This window comes from Anas platyrhynchos, chromosome 2 (genome assembly GCF_047663525.1).
Source record: "Anas platyrhynchos isolate ZD024472 breed Pekin duck chromosome 2, IASCAAS_PekinDuck_T2T, whole genome shotgun sequence".
Classification (NCBI taxonomy): domain Eukaryota; kingdom Metazoa; phylum Chordata; class Aves; order Anseriformes; family Anatidae; genus Anas; species Anas platyrhynchos.
Genome location: NC_092588.1, coordinates 102,585,931 through 102,608,591, shown reverse-complemented (window position 1 = coordinate 102,608,591; position 22,661 = coordinate 102,585,931). Strand labels below are relative to the sequence as shown.

The 22,661-nt window shown below is 39.1% G+C and overlaps 1 protein-coding gene across 8 annotated transcripts in view; it reads left to right on the top strand.

Annotated features, from left to right (window-relative positions):
• The window catches only part of TPK1 (thiamin pyrophosphokinase 1), a 317,983-nt gene that overhangs the window by 179,054 nt on the left and 116,268 nt on the right, over positions 1–22,661 (top strand). For 7 of the 8 annotated variants that reach the window (XR_011806855.1, XM_027451311.3, XM_027451310.3 and 4 more), the window contains one exon: positions 13,722–13,817. The exons of the other annotated variant lie outside the window; for it this stretch is intronic. Coding sequence is in view for 6 of the 7 variants with exons in the window: in XM_027451311.3 (XP_027307112.1) it covers positions 13,722–13,817 (96 nt within the window). In the remaining variant the exon portion in view is untranslated. The remainder of the gene's footprint in view (positions 1–13,721; positions 13,818–22,661) is intronic. 8 annotated transcript variants of the gene reach the window in all.

Sequence of the window (22,661 nt, the reverse complement as noted above, 5' to 3'; positions counted from 1 at the left end):
TCCTAAAAGGGGGCCTACAGGAAGGCTGGGGAGGGACTCTCTGTCAGGGAGTGTAGTGATAGGACAGGGATTAATGGTTTTAATCTAAAAGAGAGGAGATTAAGATTAGCTATTCGGAATAAATTCTTCATTCAGAGCATGGTTAGGCACTGGCACAGGTTGCCTGGAGAAGCTGTGGATGCCCCATCCCTGGAGGTGTTAAAGGCCAGGCTGGATGGGGCTTTGGGCAACCTGGTCTGGTGAGAGGTGTCCCTGACCAAGGCAGGGGGTTGGAACAGGGTAGTCTTTAAGGTCCCTTCCAACCCAAGCCGTCCAGTGATTCCCTGTGTGTGATTCTGTGTACAAAAGAAGTTTGGGGAATGGCAGCCCTATGCAACAACATCAAACATCCTAATGTTGACTAATAACAGCAATCTGTCATAAAAACATATCAAAATAATTGGCTGTGCTTCATTGATAATGTTGATCAGACTGCATGGCAGTACCTTCTGCCACCAAAATGATTTACAGTAAGCATGCAGATGTTATTTACGATGACCTACTAATTCTTCTAGAATGAGGGACTGTATTTCTTCTTGCACATGATAATCTTAGCTCTTTTTAAAATGAGCTCTGTTCACTCAGCCAAATTATTTGGGAAAAATAAGTAGTTAATTAAAATGTCTGGTGCTATAACACTGTCTGAAGTTTAATATTAGCAAAATTTTGGCTGAGCTTGCTAAGAGTGAAGGAAATTGCTCTTACTGCCAGAAAAGGTGTTATATGGTATTTTGCAAAAAGCACTGAACACAAAGTTCTTTACTTTATGGTGTATTCTTACTGAAGTCTGCATTAGTTATTTCCTCCTTACATTCTGACAATCTAGCAAAATCTTTTCCATGCTTTATAACAATTTGAATGAAGTGATTAGAGTGGCTTTAGGTTTGTTTGTTTGTTTCAGTTAATCCATTTTAAACGATGTATTTTACATTCCACTGCCCTGCATTCAGGTACCAATTTTAGTAGTTAGCCGTCACATTCAAAAAACTATATAGTTGAAAGCTGCAGCTTCGCATTTCATTTGCATTATGTGCACAGAAAAGCTGGAAACAGTGTGTGGGGAATATAAGTACTGACTTGACATAAAATAGTTGGAAGTGCAACCATGGTTCTTTAAGTTTGCATGAAGAAAATTAAGTAACTGTCTTCTTTTACTTAGTAGTAATATAATTTTATTGGGAAAAAGAAAAAAAAAAAAGCTTTTGCTTTAAATCTGCTCTAAAAAATATTTCCACTGTGGATCTCCAATGTGATTCATTCAAATGAAAAAAGAAGCAAGTTGCGTACTTCCTCTGTGGTATTTTTATTTTTACTTGATGCAGCATGTAATTCTAGAGTGCTTAGTTTTTGAATTTCCAAAGGAAGCAAAAGTTTCTGTGATGGCTAAAATGAGGATGCAGAATAGATGAAGATTGATACCTTTTTATACAAACTTCTTTTTTTGTATAAGTCAAGGTGAAGAAAGTATGCATTTTAAGAATTTTCATATAGGAGAAGCAAAAGTGTTGCATGGTGATGGGACTGAGAGAGAGGCCAAAACCAAAGCCTAACACCCACAGAAAACAGAAGCTAATGAGTGCCTCGACATGTCTATGTAGCTGCATGCTGATGGCTTGCCCAGATCATACAAGATTCCCATGGCAGCACCAGTGACTGAATCCTTATTTGATGAACCTTGTCTCAGTGCCTTGATCGCAAGACAATTGCTTTCCAAACCTTTTGGATGGGAGTTATAATACTGAAGACTGGAGAAGAGATGACTAATTCACAATGAATAGTGAAAGTAGGGCGTTACCTCCAGATGCCATGGGTGGACAACTCATAATTAGGCAGACGTGGAATGAAAGGCCCTGGGGGAGATTTTGTTTAAGAGAAAACTATTAAGTGTCTGAATGTACCGGAATGTGTTGGCATTTAGGGTACGAGTTGCAGCTTAAAAAGCAAAGCCTCTCATCACAAGTAATTTTCGTGGTCAAATTCAGGCACAGGACTGCAGTCCCATTATGTAAGTAAAAGCACAATGGGTTTGTGCAAAAAACTGAGCAGCTGTAATGCCTTCTGTCAGCAGAGGAAGGCTGCTTTCTGTGTAATGCTTGCGTATTGGCTTTCCTTTTGTGTTTTCTTTGGCTGGATGCTAGGGACTTTGAAACAGGAATTTAAAGATAGATTGGGAAAGAGTTAGAGAGATACTGGCATTGACAGGGACTGGGGATATATTGCTATATAACGCCGACATGCAAGGGGGGATTTGTCTGAATAAGAGTCCATTTCATAAATATCAGGAGAAACATCGGTCTGTTTCTGTTTCAGTGTGGTACATTTTTCTGACGGAAAGAAGTAAAACCTCTGAGACTTGAAGAATCTTTTTATAAAAGTGGACACAACACTTGAGAGGATACTATAGAAAACTTTCTCTCTAGAAAGATGGACAGGATTACTGAAAACGTTTGTTCAATCTCCATATTTTATGATGTCAGTACATTAATCACCTTCAGAAAATCCAGCCCTGGAAAACATTAAGAAAGTGTGTTCTTTCCTAGTGACCTCAAACCTTCAGAAATGTCTGATAAACCTTTAACAGGATGGATTAAAGGGCAGTCACTGATGTTCATCATTCAAGACATCTTGAAAATGTCTTGCAGGAAGAGGCTTTTGAGTCGTAGGGTAAGGTCTGGATTTGTTCATAGGGCTGTTATGAACCTGCTCAGTGTAGACATAACCTGCCTAGCTGTCAGCCAGGTAGTTGGGGAAAGCCAACTACTTACAGTTCAGGCAAGGTTCAGTCAAAATAATGTATGTGGAAGAATCGCATAAGTTTTTTTTTTTTTTTTAAAAAAAAAAGTGCACAGAAAGCTCTGGTGATCTTCTGATGTCTCTTCTCACAGTTTCTTGAAGTTGCAAGTGTTTTTTAGATCTCTGATCAAAATGCAGAAGTAGGTGTTGATATCTTTTTCTTTTCTTTCTAACAGCAGTAGTTTAAAATAAAGGGCAGTGAGAATGAAGGGAAGTGGAAAAGAAGTTTCTGGGTGTGATTGTGTGTTAGAAAAGGACTTCACAGAAATTTTATATCATGCTTACATGTCCTGAAAGTTGGTATTAATGACTCTATTATGTCAGGTTCCTACAGCAGTCATGTTAACCTGTATAATTGACAGGAAGCTCAAAGCACAGCAGGGTGCTCCAGAGCCTTGTGTTTTGTATATGCAGCCGTCAGGGAAATGGCTTGTCTTGCTTCCTCGCATGTCCCAGATACTCTGTTAGGCCACTCTACTTTCATGTGTGCACCCAACTCTCTTTGACACTTGAACTAATACTTTAGGACAATGTCTTTTAGGGGCAGTATGTTCAGTCCAATCTGCTTTTTTTGTTGTATTCAGTTCCTGCAAACAAGTTGCAGCTCTCTGCACTTTAGCTTTAGTTTGCACATTGAATTATGAACGACCCCTGAATGCTCTATTGCCCTTTGTCAACAACAGATGTACAAGGACAAATTCTGCTCTCAGTCATGTAGGGGAAGATCATGGGATCTGATCTTTTACATAGATATTGTTCAGGGTAATTCACTTAAGGCATACACTAGAGCATTGATAGAGATCAGACTGGGAGCCATGCTATCAGGAGGTGGATGTATCCCCTAAAGTATTACCTGTCCAATGGATTTATCACAGCCTGCAGAATAGTTAGTGGAATGGATTCTGAATAGATCCTCTTAGCACAAGGAGGTGACAGCGTAGTGCCTTCTGTAATGTCTGTACGTGTTGTAGTGGCTTAGCTTCCCTTTGCCAGGAACCTTAGCTATCTGTACAGAGTGCTAGAAATGCTGCTGTTAAGCTTCAGAAAAGCACTGTTGCTATTTAAAGGAAAGCAATATCCTATTAAGAGAAACCTAGGGGTACTAATGCAAAATCTCTTACTGCAAAGCTCTGTGTTGCTCGTAGAGCCATTGCTGTTAGTTGGCTACACATTATTTTGTTCAATATAATGTTTGTCATCAGTTCAAAACCTGAAGCATTTCACACATGAAATCCCAATGTTTCCAAAACACTAAGCTGGATATTTCACTATCCAGCTGAACAGTCCCCCTTGAGTACTCAGTTATGTATCAGGTGGGGAGCAGGATATACAGCCCAGTTACAGGATGTCTTCTGCTACTGAACATGCAACATCTGACTACTGAAAAAGCAGGCACTGAAGTATACCTGGAAGATAAACTTGGTTTCCAACTTACCAAGTAATCAAGTTACTTCAGACCTAAAGACTTAATGTTTATTCAGCAACCTCACAATTCAGCTAGGAGTAGCTGAGCCCCTCCACAAATTGAAAATACAACTTTGTGAATATGATGTGTGATCTTTGATTATTCAAGAATCTACTTCATCTGTGTGGAAATATATCCTGAATTTCACTTGGAAATGTATTTGTACTCTGTGGAACACTTGCTGGCAATGAAGTCAGAACTGCTGTGCTGGGCAGGGGTTTCATTTTCCTGAGCTTTCCCTTCTGCCTATCAGAATGTCAACATGTCAGCTCCTTGTGTTCATTGCTCCCAGATGGTTTGGTGATGTTTGGAAAAGGATTATAAAGCTGGGTTTGATTTTTATTTGTTTACTTATTATTTTATTTGCTGTTGCTTGCATCTTAATATCACTTGCTGAAATACAGAATGATTTCAATTAATTTTCTTTTGACTTTGAGAAACCCGTTTCCATTGGCTTACATGCAGATTATGTATTTGCAAAATGTATTCGGTCTTCAGAAGTACCCATCAAAGTTCAGTTCAGTACAAAATGCTATAGCTAAATAAATAGCAATGTGTCCTTCACAGAGGAGGAGAAATATGCTTGCAAAGAAGCTTGCAAAACTGAAGGAAAAGAAAGAGGGGCTCAGCATATCATTTAAAATGTTGAGCTCTGGAGCTGACCCACTGAATGGAGCTCAGGCTACCTACCACGTAGCATTCTCCTTTTGGTATTTATGAACTGATTCTATAATGATGAGGTATTCTAAACAATGAATAATCTTCTACTAAAGAAAGTTTTTTCTAATCCATGTAAAACGTAGCTATTATGCTGAGTCTGAGAGGTTTTAGAAACTGTCAGAGAAAACAATAACAAGGAAAAATAAATGAGTATTATCAGGCCATATACCTAGCCCAGCTAGAAGTTAAAACACGAATTAAAGACAGGAGGCTGTTCATAAAGGAAAACTAACAGGCAGTGGGAAGTAATCAGTGACTTTCCTAAAGGATCAGTCTTGGGACTAATCTTGCTGTTTTCATTAATACCCCAATACCAAAATGAAGAATGCGTTGCTGAATTGTATTGATAGTACAAATTTTGGAGTTTTATCCACATGTAGGAAGATATTTCTCTTTTCAATTTGCTGTCTTTAGATAATTAAATCTTTGTATCCTTTTGTACTCTTTTTGTACATGTAGGCAGAGTTGTGTAAGAAAGCACCTTTTCTGTGAGCATAATGCACATTTGGGGCCCGTTCTCAATTAATTCTGTTCAGTGATCGATATCTGAGATGCAGCTCCCCTCTCACAATCCAAATTCTTTTCAGATCAATTATATACCTCTGAAAATAGGGAAATACTGACAGATACTAGCTTAGGAACAAGAATTCCCTCACATAAATTCTGAATGCAAGAGATAGGGATTAGCTGCACTGGCCATGTATATTTAAATAATCCTAATGATTAGAAATGCCTTGCAGAGATTTTTATGCCACTCTGTTCAACGTGTCTCTTGTGGATTTTTTTGTGTATTTTCGCAGTCATGCTACTGTTGAGTCCATTGGCTGCCAAAGGGTCGTATAGAGACAGTGTTCAGAATGGCTAAAATTTGCCAGCCCAGATCCTTGAAATCACCCCAGTAGAAGCCTTACTGTTTTCTCCTTGTTTTTCTTACCTTGAGATGAATCTTGAGAATTGATAATCAGTCTGAAAACTGAAGTCAGGTCACATACAGTTCCTGCTTATTAACTTTAGCTCTTTAGAGCATCTGTCATACCACATCATACCACGTGATAAAAAGCAAAAGCTGTTAACCTGGAGCTCTTTTAATTAAAAAATAAATAAATAAATAACGTTGGGTTGCTGTGCATAAAGTGTTACGGGATTTGAAATTCAGGCGGCTTCTCTCCCTCCCTTCCTCCCACCTCATAAAAGATACCTCAGATGGTTGAATTTCCAGGAATGCTGCATTCCCTATTCTTCAATTTTTACAGGACATGGGGTTCGTGTTTGGGGCAGCTTGTGTTTTCAGCATTATTTCAGGAAAGTGTGTGACTTGTGTTGTCATTTGTGCTGACTGCCAAAGATAATGTTAGCTTTAATGTGTGTTTAAATGAAGTTACAGCATTTTAGAAACATTACAGTTCTTAGTCTTGGTTCAAAGTGCATTCAAGTCCACAAAAAAGACTCTCACTGACATAGGTAATGGCCTATGTTGTCCATGATCGATGGCGTGTGCTTCCCTTCTGTCAGAGGCTGACGCTGTTCCAGCACTCTGATTTCCCTTACGCGAGCTACCTTCATACATAAATGCACACAGATAGAGGAACAATTTCTGTTTACACTTTACTTTCCAAGGAAAGAGAGGTGCTCTAATCAGCCCTATCAATAGGTTAGGCTCCAAAGGGCCCAATCAGCCTGGTAGACAAAAGATTTTCACGGTACTGATTATAGAGTCAGCCTGACCGTCAATTAAAATTCCCCTCTCTGAACTTTTGTTTTTAGACAAGGAAGGCCACATAAGGGAAATTTCAAAGAAGATCCAAAAATAGCAGGTGGCTGTCACTGCTGTGCTGTGCTCAGTTTTAATCATCAGATTGGAGAAATAATGTGTCTGGGTTGCACAGAGATGTACAAATGTAGGTTGACTGTTTAAATGCCAGAAATGGGTATGGAGGGGCGTGGATTGTAAATTTGAGACTACAGCTGCTAACAAGCCCTTCTACTTTAGTTTTTTACTCAACACCTTTACCTTTCCGCTTGGTTGTTCAAAAGTGGTAAAAATTGTTAGTGATCTTTTGATAAACGTATTGTAATTGTGTGTTTTGTTGCAATTTCTGACCTGTGGGTGAGTATCTAAGATGCTTGCTTTTATTTACCAGGCTTAATAAATCCAAAGAATTTACTGCAGCACAGGTAATCACTGTGAATTTATCCAGAAAATATAAGCTTAGCTTTGTTGTTTGGCTTTTTTCTTTTTCCCTTTAAGAAGTTGTTGTTGTTGTTTGGGTTTAGTTGCTTTGATTTATGATGATTATTATCTTTGGTTTTCTGCACTTCAGTTTGCTCTAGGTGGCAAAGAAGGCATGTTGGCTTTCTTTGGTATTGTTTAAATACCAAATAAACAGATTTATATTTTGTTCGTTTCAAGCAATTGCCATGATTTCATGATAAATAGACTTTTCTTTTGAAAGGGGGCAACGTAATTAATGCAGAAGACCACTTTCATTGCTTCTATCTTCACATCAAATATATGGTATAAAAAAGCTATCCTCCATCAGAAGCCACATGCTGCCTCATTAAAAACACAAACAGGAAACATTTTATTTACTTTGAAAAAGACCGTATCAAAATAGAAAGAGGGGAAGGGAGGAGAGGCTGCAGCTGTTGCAGTCAAAGTTTCAAGTACATTGCCCTTTTTTAACACTCTCAAATTTGACAAGTTCATGTAGCTATCAGTTTGCAGAGGTGTGCATATGTTTACATATATTTACTGGGTTTGTCTCATGCCACCAGGCAATACTTGCTTAATAAATCAAACAGTGTTATGTATGGTTAGACAGAAGTGATGGTCAAAACCGGATATTCTTTGTTTGTTTTTTTTGGGGGGGAGGGTCACTGGAGCGTAGATCTCCATTATTTGGCTTACAGTGCATACACTTCGTCATGATTAATAAATTCCTGTAGTTAATCTGAATGGCAGCACCACCTAATGTGCAATTGGAAGAGTCAAATCATCAGCCACCCCAGAACTGAGGACCAGGCAATCTGTACAGTATTAGTTTTGTGCTGATGCCAAGTGGTCAGCCAAATTTGAGTCCAAAAAATGAAAGAAAATGCATTTCACTTAATTATGTATTTTTGGCTATTTAAATATCCGATATCATTTTATCCAATTACACTTCCTGGACTCTACTACAAAAATCAAAAGGCAATTCATATAGCTAAGCTGATCAGAACAGAAGCTTTTTAATACTAGTTGTTCAACAGTATTTGAAACTACCAAAAGAAATCAGTGAACATGACTGATTTGCTTTCTGTATTTGCATCCTACTCCGCAAATGCAAAAGGATTCAACTGACTGATTTCCTCCTGGTTTGTAGTTCATAGAGGTAAACCAGCTCCATGGTTTTGGTGCCGTCTTGCTACATAAGTCTCCACTAATTTATGGCTTATAGGAAATCTATGCAGCTTTTATAACTATCAGCAGCTTAAGCTAGAGGGTCTTGTTCTCTCTCTTTTTTCCAATCCTGCCCCTTTTAAACATTATCAGGAACATTCTAGTCTGCTCCCTCTCTGCCCCATGCTAGCATTCAGTTTCCTTTCTGGGGCAGTTGTTTTGGATCAGTTGTGAAACACTTAACCAACAGTAAGGAAGACCACTGTTTGGGTGACTTGTCACCTCCAGAATGTTTCCCAAGCTAGTTTTTTGTTGTTGTTTTCTTTCTGATACTGATGCACATCTATGTTGTTGGGTAGGCGTGGTCCATGACCTGCAGTCACACCCTGGGGCCCCTTTCTTTTTATCAGTGCCTGGTCTAGAGCAGCACTTGTCTTGGATCCATTTCACTCCGAAGTGTAAATATTTGTCTGCATATTTGTGTAAAAAATGTTTTGGGATTTGAAAACATTCAGGTGACTGCAGCTAGTATATGAAGGTTGTAGATGTTAGGGGTTTTTCTTCAAGCAGGCAGAAACGTAAGAAGGATCCAGGAGGTGAAGTAGCTGAAACTCCCTAGGGCCAGAAATTTACATTAAAAAGAGGAGAACTAGATACCCTCTGCCTCTTTGCAGACCCTGTCAGGTTTTGAGCTGGAAATACTGCATACCTATATAGTGCATGTAAGGGAAATATACATTAGGGAAGTCTGGACTGCATGATGCATGAGAAGAGGCTGAGGGAAATCGATTCATTCAACTTCCAGAAGAGAAGTGAAGGAGAGATGACATTACAGGGTTCCCCTTCTTTTTGGGAGGGCAGAGGAGATAGAGCCAGACTCTTCTTCAGACCACTTCAGAGTGGTCAAGCATTGGAACAGGTTGCCCAGGGAAGTTAAGGAATTTCCATCCTTGGAGGTGCTCGATGTGGACTGGAAAGGGCCTTGAGTAACCTGAGCTAGTCTGAGCTACTGCAAGTGAAATGTTGGACTAGGTGAATTGCCAAAGTCCCCTCCAATTGAAATTATTCTGTGAATCTGTAGCTGTTACTTAGCAGGCATGCGTGGTGCTGGGATTGACAGGTGCATTACTGTTCTGTTAGGTGAGACGGCAGGTAAGGCTTAGTGAAAGGAGAGTCTTTAGAAATGCCAATTAATTTATACAGCTTCCTTAAACTTTACCATTTGTCTGTGTGGTGGTTTTGAGAGGCTCTATAAGCTGTCTCATCTCTTTTCTTTTAGCTTCATGATGTATGATTTTCCTCTGTCTGCCATTAATGCTATACATGAGTGCATCTGTGTTGAGATTGATACCTCAAAATTGAACCTTACTTCAACAACAGTCATTAAAAAGACTGAACTGGATATCACTGGTGCACGTGCTGAGCACAGTCGGACACAGGCTTCAGAAGCTAGACTCAGAGGTCTTGCCATAGGAGGGCCTTGGAAATATAGTGCAAATGAGGATATCTTAAATATTCTGTTCTAATTATATTTTCATGCTTATAAAGATTAGGAGGGAAAAAAAAAAAGAAAAAGAACAAACATAACTTTCTTTTACTAAGAGATTAATGAGGACATGTGGGAATGGACATCTACACACTGCTGTCTTCAAATGCACAGCATGCTGTGATGCATAATATTTCTAAAAACGGGAGAAGTACTGAGATGTTCAGATTGACATTTCAGAGCCTGTCTGGTTTCAGTGTCTGTCTGAAATATAGGGTTCAATAATCCTATTATGTGTGTCTGGCACACTCCTCCTTCTTTAGCAATGTGCCTCCTATAACTGCTATAATGAGACAGAGCAGCCAAAGTCTAATTCTGTGTGTGCCTCATCCTATCACTCAGCAAAGTTATATCGTCATCAGATGCAATCTATTGTTTTCTTTCCTGCTGTGTGCTATTGATTTTTCTAACCTTTCTTAATGTTACATTTGCTTGGCTTTTTAACTTTCTTACCAAAGGTTAATGTTATTAAGTTGAGCAGATTCTATAAAACTACAACCATTATTGCCTATCTTGCAATTACTATAGGGTCCTTTCATTAAACCCTGGCTGCATCAGAAAGCTTTGTCTTGAAGATGTTCGTCATCTGTGAATATGGTGAAGGTTGACAAGAACTGCACCTGACCTGTCACCCAGTTTTGTGGTATACAATATTAGATTTTTTTTATGTCAGGTTTAGCAGATTTACCAAAAACTCTCACCATCAGTGAAGGTGAACTGAGCATTCGTTCACTCCAGCAGGGTCAGAGAGAGGATACAGGCAGAGTGCTGCCGCCTGTCCTCCCTTGAGTCTGACTATGCCAGTCTCTCTGCTGTTGTGGCAAAGGGAGCAGATCTAAAATCTCGTCAGCTCCCAAACTGCTTGTCTGTTTGATGTGGAAAGAAAATGAAGAATCACAGTTTAATTTGAAGGAATTGATGGCTTTACTGGTGGCACTCTGTCAACATTTTTTCAGTGTGATCTACAGTAGTACTTGTATAAAGTGTCAAACGTGCAGACGGTGAGTGAACAGTTTTAGGATACCACTGCTGAACTGTTTCATTTTTAGCTACTGCTGTCACAGCACCATCTTGGTATCAATACCATGGGTACAGCAACCTGCATTTATGATAAATAGTGCATTTGACATCCCACTTACAAGTTTAGAAAATCACATTTCTGTGATTGTGTTTTCAAGGCCTTCTATATGTGGAAAACACCCTGGCAGGGCTGAAGGTGGAATGTCCATGTGTGGTACTTCACAGCTTTCTTCTGGAGCTGTGGCAAATGACCTATAGTGCCTTCCAGCCACTATGTTAAAGTCATCTTGTTTTGGAAGTGACATGTAGCTGCTACAAAGAACTTATCAAAGAACATCCTGAGAATCTAGGCAAGAACTAACTTCAAGTGAAATGTTTTTAAACAGAAGAGAAGCTTTTAATCCCAGAGAAGTTGTGGATGCCCCACCAGGATGCCCTGGTATTCAAGACCAGGCTGGATGAGGCCTAGGCTGGACAAAGCCCAAGCTGGACGAGGCCCAAGGCAACCTGGGTGGCATCCCTGTCCATGGCAAAGGGGGTGGGAACCAGGTGATCTTTAAGGTCCCTTCCAACCCACGCCATTCTATGATTCTATGAATTTAAGCTGTTGTACATCATCCCTTTAAAAACACAGGATGTTGAGTAAGTTTTCTCTTGCCTGGGTGGAAAGCAGAATTGCAGTGTAGCTGCAGCTGCCAAGGAGTGACTGTCTAAGGAGGATATCAGGCTTGTTAGTGAGTGCCGGAAGGAGTATTTCAGAAGTTCTGGGGGCAGGTTGGGGTTAAATCTATTATTTATAAATCAGTACCTATAAGCCACTTCTGCCAGCACCGGGGAGCCAAGGAGTGGTCCTGGCAAAAGATAAAAGACTTCCTCCTCTACTGCTAATTTAGGAGCTGGTAACTCATGTTCCCCTCTTCTCCCATGCCATGCAGTAGCTATCCCCGCAGTTGATTTTGTCTGCATCTGTCACGTTCCTGTGCTGTTCAAAAGCTGGTTGTGCAAGACCGGGGATGTTCTGTCTGTTTATAGCTGCTCACAGCTCGGTCTCTCTTGCCACTGTCACTGCCAATAATGAGCCCGCCTGAGAGCAGCCTGTTTTTAGTGGATGACATGTCTTTTCATTTAGAGTGGGCTTTGATTAACAAATTCACTTCAGAAGTTTTCAGGTCCAACTGCATGGGCCAGAACATCCCTATACCTTTCTTAGGCTTCCTGAGTGTCTCTGGCTGGCCCTGCACAACTCCCAAATTGATTGCAGTCCCCAGTTGGCTTGCGGCCTTTTTCCCCCTGCCAATTTGGTGTTTTGGCCATTCCTGGTGAAGAGTGGGAACATGGCAGCTCTTCAAATTGTTTGAAACTTAGCACTGAATTCAGATTCCAGTTGCATTTTCCCTAGTCTCTTTGTGGCGGTAGCAACGTTGCTTCTGCAAAGGGACGTCTATGGTGACATCTGCTAATGCATCTAAAGCATGCTTCACTTCAACAGGCCTACCTGAGAAGGCATTTAGAGCAACACGGGGTATCAGAAAGTTTCTGCTTTACTTTTGACCATTTTTCCTTTTAGAAGATTTTGAGGAAGGAAGAAAGAAAAGTAAGGGGTATAATAAAAAGCATGCCATTATCTCCTCCTCGTTTCTTTCACTTCATCCAGATCCCCTACTGCATGACAGTTTTGTTGGGTTTTATATGTGTTCTGGCTGTGTGGGGAAGCATTTCAGTGATAGCATATGTCCTTCTACTGGAGACTCATTATTTTATTGTGTGCAATCCACCAAACTCTCTGTGTGCTGATCTGGGCAATTTTGTCCTCTATATCTTTATTTTTAGCACTGAGGTAAAAGCAGCTTAAAAGTTCAATTTTTTTTCCTAATGTAACAAAATAATGTACTTTATATATACGGGCACACATGCAAAGATTCTGTATTCTGAATGTTTTTCTCTTATCAGTTGTTATGGTGTATAGAGAAACATAAAAACTGTCAGGTAAAGAAAAAGCTAGGAGGCTTTTAAGGGGACCTTGAAGTGGTAGGAGAGGGAACCTCTAAATCCAGCATGTATGGTTCTTATTTTAATTTATGAAGCTGTATGGGTATTTGGTATCTTTGAAGCCCCTTTGAGTGGTGACTTTATGTGGTAGATACATTTCATTTTTCCTTACTCAGCTCTTCATCAGAGGCTCAGGAGTTGCTTTAGCACTCAAGAAGTCTGAACTTCTGCTCTTCTCCACTTGAACATGTTCTCATCTATGTTAGCCCACTGCAAGGAGATTGTTGTGATATTACTGCAAATTAACAACTTCAGTGGTTCTGGGAAACTTGAAAATTTTGTATACATACGTTTATACACATTTCAATATATGTAGCAGAAATGTAGTAACTGTAGTACCAGAGCGGGAGATCATTTTCCTGGAATTTGATCCTGGAAGTTCTTTATGACCCAGAGCTCACCACACCAGAATTTGTCCAGCCGGCAGAATATCGTAGAACATGCTTATCCAAACTCATTAATATACTCAATAGGTTTGGAATATCTGTTCCTGTGCCTAGCAAAGAGCTGGTTTATAATTTGTTCAGCTGGGACCTAGCTGGGTCTTTGGGCTCTGTAAGGGTATAGTCTTTTACTTGATTCTTCTATCTCCATGCAGAGACTTTAGGAATTGTTAAGTGCAATTAATTTCATAAAAGAGAGCATTAATTCTCAAAACTGAAAGTTGTGTTAATTTTATTTTTCTCTCTCTTTTGCTGCTTCTTCACTAGGGATGTGAGTTAATAGAGACCATGGATCAAGATTTCACAGACTTCACTAAGTGCCTTCAGATTCTCCAGAAAAAGATAGAGGAAAAGAGCCTGCAGGTAAAGGCACAACATCTACGTCCCTGCTTGTTAATAATTACTCTTCCTCTCCACATACTTAGGTTTATGTTTTAAGTTTGCACTGAAATGAAGTATTATCTTCTGTAGCCTTGCCATTCTGAGGTTTTGCCATGTTTACTGCACACCTTGTAAGCATCAATGCTTCTGCTAAAAGAAATTACCCAGTGTGTCAACAAATAAGCGTTGGCTTTCTTAAAAGGCAGCTTGTATTGATTTCTGTTAATGAACAACCCAAAATGCAGAAGAGCTGTTGTGGCTGGTGTTCAAAGCAGGAGTCCCGCTTTGGCATGTAAATATGTTTTCAAGTCTTGGCATACTGAGCCTTGATGTTCATATCTCCTTCTTCTCTCCTCCCAAAGGTGAGATGGAAGGGGGAATCTTATCCTGCCAACATTACATATGGTGAGCAATATCTCCTTCTGCAAAGGTTCCCCTGAAATCAAATGGAACCTTTGCAGAGCAAGAAGTGCGCTAAACTTAAAAAGAACCATATGGAGTTGTCAGCTGCTCCTTTCATTGGAAAGGCAAAGGAGGCACTGTGCCCCCTCCTCTTCCATAGTTTGTTTCATAGGCCCTCGTTTCATCTCTCCGAGATGCAAAGTTAAAATTTGTCAGGAACTTCAACATGATGAGTTGATGGCAGATGTGCTCTTGGGATTGCTGTTCTTTTCTCCCCATGGAGCATTCCTTCTTAAGGGCTGAGCTCTCCTCTCTGCTCTCAAACTCTGGGTGAAAAGAGCTGAGAGGAAACAGCTGTTACATCCTCTTACCAATAGTGAGGGCAAGAGGCTTATAAGAAAATGAAAGCAACAGCACACAAGATGGAAGGATGTTGCAAACCTCCTCCTTTCCCATTTTTATTGTAGCAGGATAGGAAAGTTCACTGACTTCCTGAAATCACTTGTTCTCCAACCAAGGCAGCAAGAGATGGAAATGCCAATACCACTCCCTCTTTCTTCTCTCCTCATTCCAGGCTGATACATAATTACCCAGTTTTTGCTGGTTGTTTTGAAATGCCTTAGTCTTCTGAAGGAAGTGTATGTCTGTGTGACACTTCAGAGTGCTGTTGCACAGTGCCCAGTACATGCTGTTGTTCATTAGTTGTTGTTTTTTTCCCCATCAGTGTAGACAGAGATAGAGTTCCTCATGCACCTCTCACCTGTCAGTATGTGAGCCAGGAAGCTCTTTGGTACTTCATTTTTTTTATTAATTAATTTTATGCATTTATCATCAAAAAAGCACACCGAGGTGTCTTGCCACCTAGAACATGAATGATAAGGAGTGTGATCGGAACTGATGAGCCACCTACACCTAGGACTTGTTTTGACTTTGACAAGTAAGGTGCTTCCCTCTTAATGTAACTACCCTTAGACTGAAGAAGAACCTGAATGTTTCCTGGATTCAGTTCATTATCAAATCTCAGCTACAGAGGCATTTTTTAAGCTATCAGAAGAGGTTTTATAATGAATAATCAATGTGTGGTTAAAATAAGAGCGGTGAGAACATGACAGCTTACAGATACGTTTCAACAGTAAGTAGTCTATTTGTAAACTTGGAATTCTTTGATCGCTCTACTAGGTAAAACTCTGTTAAGTTAGTTAAAGGATATTGCGCTATAATCCTCTGTGATGTTTTGTAAAGTGCAAGCCAGAGTGTAATTGCAGTAATTGTGTAGAGTTCACGCCAACGCACTAAACCTAAGACTTCATTTTAGTTACACTGTCATGCTGTTATACTTAAGACGTAGTTGAGACCAGCTTTAAATGCAGTTTTTCAGAGGTGCAAGAAGTAAATCAGACGCGTTATCTGTAAACTAATTACTACATTCCTTAAATGCTAGCTGCTTTTTTTTCTTTTGCGGTGTCTGTTCCATGAAGTATAAGAAGATGCCATCAGCTAATTCATACTCACTAACTAAAGCATACATTTCTATTTTTGTTTTTCTGCATTTTCTGACATAAGGGGCTTCAGGAAGTCATTGATTCAACTTAAGCAACTAATATGCGAAGCTTAAGCAAAAAGAACACAAAACTGTATCACAACTGTATAAAGTAGAAGGGTTCAAATTTTCCCTATGATCAGAAGTATTAAGTACACTTCATTAGTAGGAGGGTTGGTGATACTTTTGGATGTGCTGATGATGCAGTGCTTAGTTTGATGCCCGGTTCCCCAATAACAGAGTTTCTGCGCATTTGCAACATTTATTGGCCTCACTTAATGGATGCAACCACTTGGCTTCTCTGAAACTCCAGCCCCTATAAATACCTAAAATTGCACTTAATTTAGGCATCTTTATGGGAAACATTTTGCCATGAAAATGTCAAGTGATAAGGAAACAGACTGTTCTAGCCATAGATCTAAAACCTTTGAGGAGAATGCAGGTAACTTCAGAGAAGAAAGCTGTCACTGAATTCTGCATTCACTCAGAAAGTACACAAATCTGAGAAGAAAGGTCCAGTGCCTAAAAGTGGAAAGAGTTGTTCACCTGCATTTGCATTTTTAGCCTGAAGTACAAACTTGCATGTCATAGTATGGATTTTTTTTCTCCTTCAGGAAAGACTATCATAAAAGCTTTCCTTTTAACTGAGAATATTAACTGGGTAAAATATGTTTTTCTGGTTCCAGGTGAACAAAGATATATCTCCAGCTTTGACTTTTACTGATTCTGGCTGGCTTAACCAGAGTACATGTCAAAGAGGCACTATAAGTCTGTTTCCCAATGATTTATAGTTGAAATTACTGAACAAGGAAAGTCTATTTTTAGTAGATAAAAACAAATAATAATAATAATTTACAGTCATGCTATGTGTGTGGCTGTTCTTTCTGGGTAGGAATATGCTAAATTAGGAAATTAAATTCAGTGTATAGCCTGGATCCAAAATCTTGTGACATAGTTTGTCTGGATAAAATTCAACTGTGAGATGTTGAAGTATTTGAAACAGATGTTCTTCAGTTGGTTAGAGAATAAGTTATCATTTATCTGCTGCACTGGATGGATAACATTTCTACTCTGATCTGTCACTTCTACGAAAGTTCTATGTGAACGAGACTTTTGAGCTCTCGGGAGCTTACGGGGGCAATATTTTGTTCCAAAGGAATTCAGTTTTGGTAGTTTGTTTTCCATTTCCACACTTCTGTCCTCCTCCTCCTCTACTTTCCCACTCTCCCAGATTGCTTGTGAACAAATAACTTTTGAACAGAGGAATGGAGTCCTGAAAGGTAATCATGTCATACAGCTTTCTTGCCTGCGGCCACCTGAGTGACAGACACAGTGAGACAGATGCCCAGTGCCCCCACGGAAGAGAAGGCTGCAGAGTCGGTTTAGATTTAACTGGTTGTTGGAGAATTCAGTTTGGAAAGAGGGCTTAGGAATGCCTTTACCACAATGAAGGGTACAGCTGGAGTTAACAGCCTACTGAGGCAGATCTGGGAGAAAAAACACCTTGTTAGTTCTTGAATTGCTTGTTTGATACAAAGAGCAGTAATTCTGTCATATGGTATAATTTTCTGAGTTCATTATTACTTTTCCCTTTTCTCAAAGAAAAACTCTAAGAAAGTTTCTGAATCCTCAGGGTCAATCATTTCTGGTTTACATTGTGTAATGCAATATCATAATTGGCTTGCTTAGCCAAGTCATTCAGGAAGCAGTATTGGGGTCATTTTGTGATATCTGAGTCATCTAATTGTGTATATTTATAATCACATACTGCAGTGAACGTTAGGACAAGCAGTACCAAGCCATATAGACCTAGTTAGAACTGGTCTTAATTTTCCCTCTCCACAACCCTAATTCATTTGTGAATTGAATTGTGTTGGATGGGTGAAGCAGTGAAGTACCACCAACAGAATCTGAAGACTCCTGAAGTTTCTTTGCAACCTAAAGGCTGTTAAAAATCTCTTTCTGCATGACTGTGTGTATGCATGTGTACACAGATTTGCATGTATGTTTATATATACCCACAACTTTTCTGTCAGTATACCTTCCTATCCCTATGTGATTTTTTTTAATGTCTTAGTAGCTCTGTCTTTATTTCTGACATTTGTTTCTTTTACCTTGTTAATGGTCTATTCAACTTTACATGTCCATATTTTGTTTTACTGCTTTAATCACTTTTTGTTCTATAGTTATGTGAGTACTTTTGTTTTCTCATTACAAGACCTTCAAGTACGCTTATTTTCAGTAATTTCTGTCTGATACAATTTGCTGGTCTTAACTTTCTCTTATGTAACATAAGCTATTTCAAGAAACCATCTGAGCTAGCAGAAATGGTAGACTTGCTTACAGTATCTTTTTTTGAGATCAGCAGATCTTACATTAAAAGTGAACATCGTTATCTCCATCTTGCAGATCAAAAAGCAGATGTACAGAAGCGACTTGTCCATGGTCTCCCAATATGATAGTGGTCCAGCTGGGGATGATCCTTCAGCTCCTGGTCTTTATCATGCCCTCTTTCCATAACACTCTCCCTGGTCTCACTCACAGGCAGCTCACAGCAGCACACTCCAGTAGGATATGGAAGTGTATTTATCAATTATGCAGCTCCAAGGAGAATCTGCATAATGTAATGATAGATTTAAGCCATTATCTTTATCTCAGAGTTGCAAATTCTGTGTTCTTTAACTGTTTCATCTAAAATACCGTTTAGTCTTAAAGCTAAGCTCCAGGACTTTTCATTTAGCTTTATTATCTTTTCTGTTTAAAAGTTAAAGCACCTCATTTGCTTACATGAGCTGAAGATATAAAAAATTGATTTTATTGAAAACTAAATGCCTTTTAGTGTTTTTTTATTAGTGTGTTTCAATTGATAAAAAAAAGCATTAGTGTCAATATGAAAAGGTGAAAAAATCCAAAGCAACTCTTCTCAAAAACTCATTGCAGTAAAGGGATACTATACTAACATTTCCATTTTAAAATTGCAATTTAAAGGCTCATTCTATCAGCAGCCTATGGTATTACTTCTTATATGTGAATACAAGCATTCTTCCCTTTGCCCTTTTATAGGAAGTGTAAAATTAGTCCGCTTTCTTTTCTGTTGAGGGAGACTAAGCCTAATGTAGTGAAGTCATGTGTTCATAAAGTGCTTGAGAGAAGACAATGAAGTGCTGTTGATGTTCCACTTCAGCTATGTAGTGTTCAAACAGCATATTAAGCACTCCCTGGTTTGTCTTTACCCGAAGAAAAAGACCCTGAAGGAAAAGAAAATGCTATAGTAAGCAGATCTAACGATTTTAAAGAGAAGAATTTCTTGACATAAAGAACAATCCCATGTAGAAAAGATGTAACCTGACTCCGTTTGACCAGTCTTTGGTTTTGTCAGTCTGTTGAGGTCATTCTTGATGGCATGATGTTTTTGTAACAATTAACATACTGGCTTCAGCTCCTGACTGAACTAAAATTTTGCTGCTCACGTTAGTGGCTGGTAATTTCACAGAAGGACACTAGTTCTAATTTCCTAAAAAACTCAGGGTGCCAAGAACAGCAGTGGGAATGGTAGTTAAAGGAAAGCCTAGGAATGAGGACCGGTGGGTCATTACAAGGATTTGGGAACAGGGAGTATCAGAAACAGAGGGAGAGGCTGTTTGGAAGATACCAAAGCTGGCATGGAGCAGGACTGTGCAGCTCTTAGGAGGAGGCTGAAGTTTATGACTCTATCTGTATGCAGGGCTAAGAATAAACCTGTTCAGTTTTGGTGGCACTGTTGCGTTTTTCTTCTTAATGCCTCACTGGAGGAGAATAGAAAATGCAAATGAGATATATTTAAGGGAAGTTAAATACATTTATAAAAGGTTTCTACACTGTCAAGTACTATATCAAAAGATTTTCATAAGTTATTAATAGTAAAATCCTCTTCAGAAACAACCATATCTAAAGTGTTTCTTATGAATTCCCACTTTAATGTGTAGAATCTCCTAATAACTTTCAGCAGGGGTAAATCCATCCTGTATCCTTGATATCTTCTGTATCCATCCAGACATATCCTTGAGTGCTGACCTTTTTGACTCTAAGGTCTAAATCCACCCTCCAGAAATGCAACATCTACCCCATCCAACCTACTGTGGAAATATTTCAAAGCTTCCCGTTGTGAAGGTATGGCAAGGTACATTCCTGTAATGAAGGATATCAGAAACACCCTAATCTTTTGTGAAGGGAGCAGGCTGTCTACCTGTTCCTCTGTAACTGTGGGCATCAAGAGACACTAAATATCTTAGGCATTTGTGTTAAATAATTTAATGTAAAATGGATGTCTGCAAGAACATACTGCATCATATACTGTTAATTTTTCTTATTCAGTGCTTGAATACTCTGCTAGGGCATGTATTTGGTCTGTGAAGATAATTTAAAGAAAAAAGCAGAAGCAGAACAAAATTGACAGAGAATGTATTGATTTTCGTTTGTTAGTTTAAAAACACAGACAAACCCCATGTCAAACTTTTGGGTGGAAAAGAACAAAGGGGAAAGCACAGTTTACTCAGGCAGTTTGGGGAACGGAGAGGTTACTCATGAGCTAGACTGTGGTATCTGTTCAGAATCCAAGATTTCTGACAACCATCTTCCATTTCCACGGTTTAGCCATGAGGTAAATATTTTTTGAAATACAGAACATGAGGTTACTACAGGTGGCTTGCTGTTCCATTTGTAATCACCAATTTTGTCCTGTTTATAACTATTTTTGATAGAAAACATGATTATTTTCTTTCCCTATGTTTTTAAATTAATGCAGCCTCTTTTGCCTTCAACAGCAGAGTTTATTCAGCTTCCCCGATAGTAGCAATTGCTGATGTAACTGCCTCCATGCTGGGAAAGTGGTGGGCTACATTAACATACCATTATTCTCAAAAGGCTGTTGCATTTGTACTGACAAAGCCTTGGAGATGGAAGCTGTAGCAGGAAATCTTGAAGAGCCATAGCTTTTGACACCAGGAATTTTTCTGCAGCCTGAGGACCAAGAGCTCAGTTCGTTGTTTGAGATGCTCATAGAAAACTTGAAATTATTTTTTTTCCGTTTAACACATGAGTACTGTGATGTTAAGAAACATCCCCTCTGTAAGTTATGAGTATTTTTATGAAATTCTGTTTGGTTAATGAGATGTAAGCTTATCTTTATAATTAAGCATATTAAGAAATTTGTGCTGGTACAGCAAATTTTAACTGCAGATTATAATAGCCAGTACATTTTCTACATTTCAAGTATGATATCTTCCTATTAGACTGAGATGCTTGTCAAGAATAAATGACAGTTTTGTGGCTTTTAGGTATTTTTATAAATACCTTTAGCAGTTTGCTACATCCATAAGTATAGAAAAATGGCTTTGGAGAGAACAAATTGATGAACTTCATAAACAGCAGTGATCTCGTCCTTCATTCAGTAGGCGAATCAACAAACTAACCTTTTTCTGTGGCATCTCTTCAAGGTTTCCTGCTCAGGGAAACTTATTTAACCTAAGTAGTGCATATAAGAACACTTACTGGTTTGGGGTTCTTTGTTTTCATGATTTTTTCCCATTTTTGTAATGTTGGATTTTGAATAATCAGAAGAAAGTGAAATTGTATTACCATGAAAATCTTTTTAATCTGTTATAGGCCTTTTTAATTTTTTTTTCTTGCCTGGATAGGAATATTCTGGAGAGGGTCAGGGGGGAATGTAGCAAACTATAAGTGTATGGGTGATGCTGCACAGAAGTGGTTTAGCCTTATAGTCCTGAGGCCTCTCTGTCTTCTGCAGTCCTTTGACTGTCCCTCATTTCTGGACCTGGGCTGACACCAGCAGTGATCAAGAAGGGGGAGGAAGGGGATTTGTCTTAGAGCAATTTATTCTCTTCACAAATATTGTGAGGATGAGGCAGCCAGGTGATACCTAGGAAGCCCATGCAGCGTTCCCAGTCTGACAAAGGCAGCAGCACAAGTTCAGCAGAGACTGAAGGGACTTAGCAGCAGAGCTGCCCTGGCAGCCAGGCTTTTCTACTTCTGATGCTCAGTACTGTTCTTTTTTAACCAGCTACCTTTTAATTTGACTGTGTCAAATCTTTCCAAGGGGTGGCTTTGGGAATGGTCTTTCCAGCTTGCTTAGAGTACCTGTTACGCTTCCCTTTTAAACAACTGAACAGCTAAACACTGAACAATTAAAGCTCAGTATTTGTGCAAATTAAATGTGAGCATAAAATGTTTACAGCTTCACAAGTGCCTCCAGTTTAAAGAAATCACACTACATTTCTTTTTAAGTGCATGGATATATTTATATGGTCTAGAGGACAGTGTGGAAAAAAATTGGTTTTGTAATGAATGTAAGCTGACGTTTTTCAGGCTATGTTTAGCTTACCTCCTATAAATACTGAACCTACTCTGAAAAGGAAAATTGGCATCCAAGATCCTAACCTACTTCCTTCAGTACTGGAATATCACTGACCTCCTAGAAACAAATGTATAAATTTAGGACTTCTTCCTGCAAATCAGTACTCCCATGAAGAAAAGAAAAAAATCTGTACTGCCCAAGTATTCAGTGAAATCACTCAAAAGGGAAACCATTTGTAGCATAGGACCTGAGAGACATGAGGAAGTTTTTCTGTCTTTAGTTTCAGGTCTTGTATCTGACCCTTGAGTATAATAAGACAGGCTATTATCCCCTTGTTCATCATGAAGATTAATGTTGAGACCAGTTGAAAATACTACTGCTCTGTTGGGACCTATCAGGACATCCTCAGACCTGTATGAACCCAAATTTAAACTTTTTTAAACAGCAGAGCTAACGTCTCCTCCTAGTTAGATGCAAATGTCTCACTTACCATTATCTCCTCGGTGTTGTTGCTGTAAGAGAGTAAGGATTC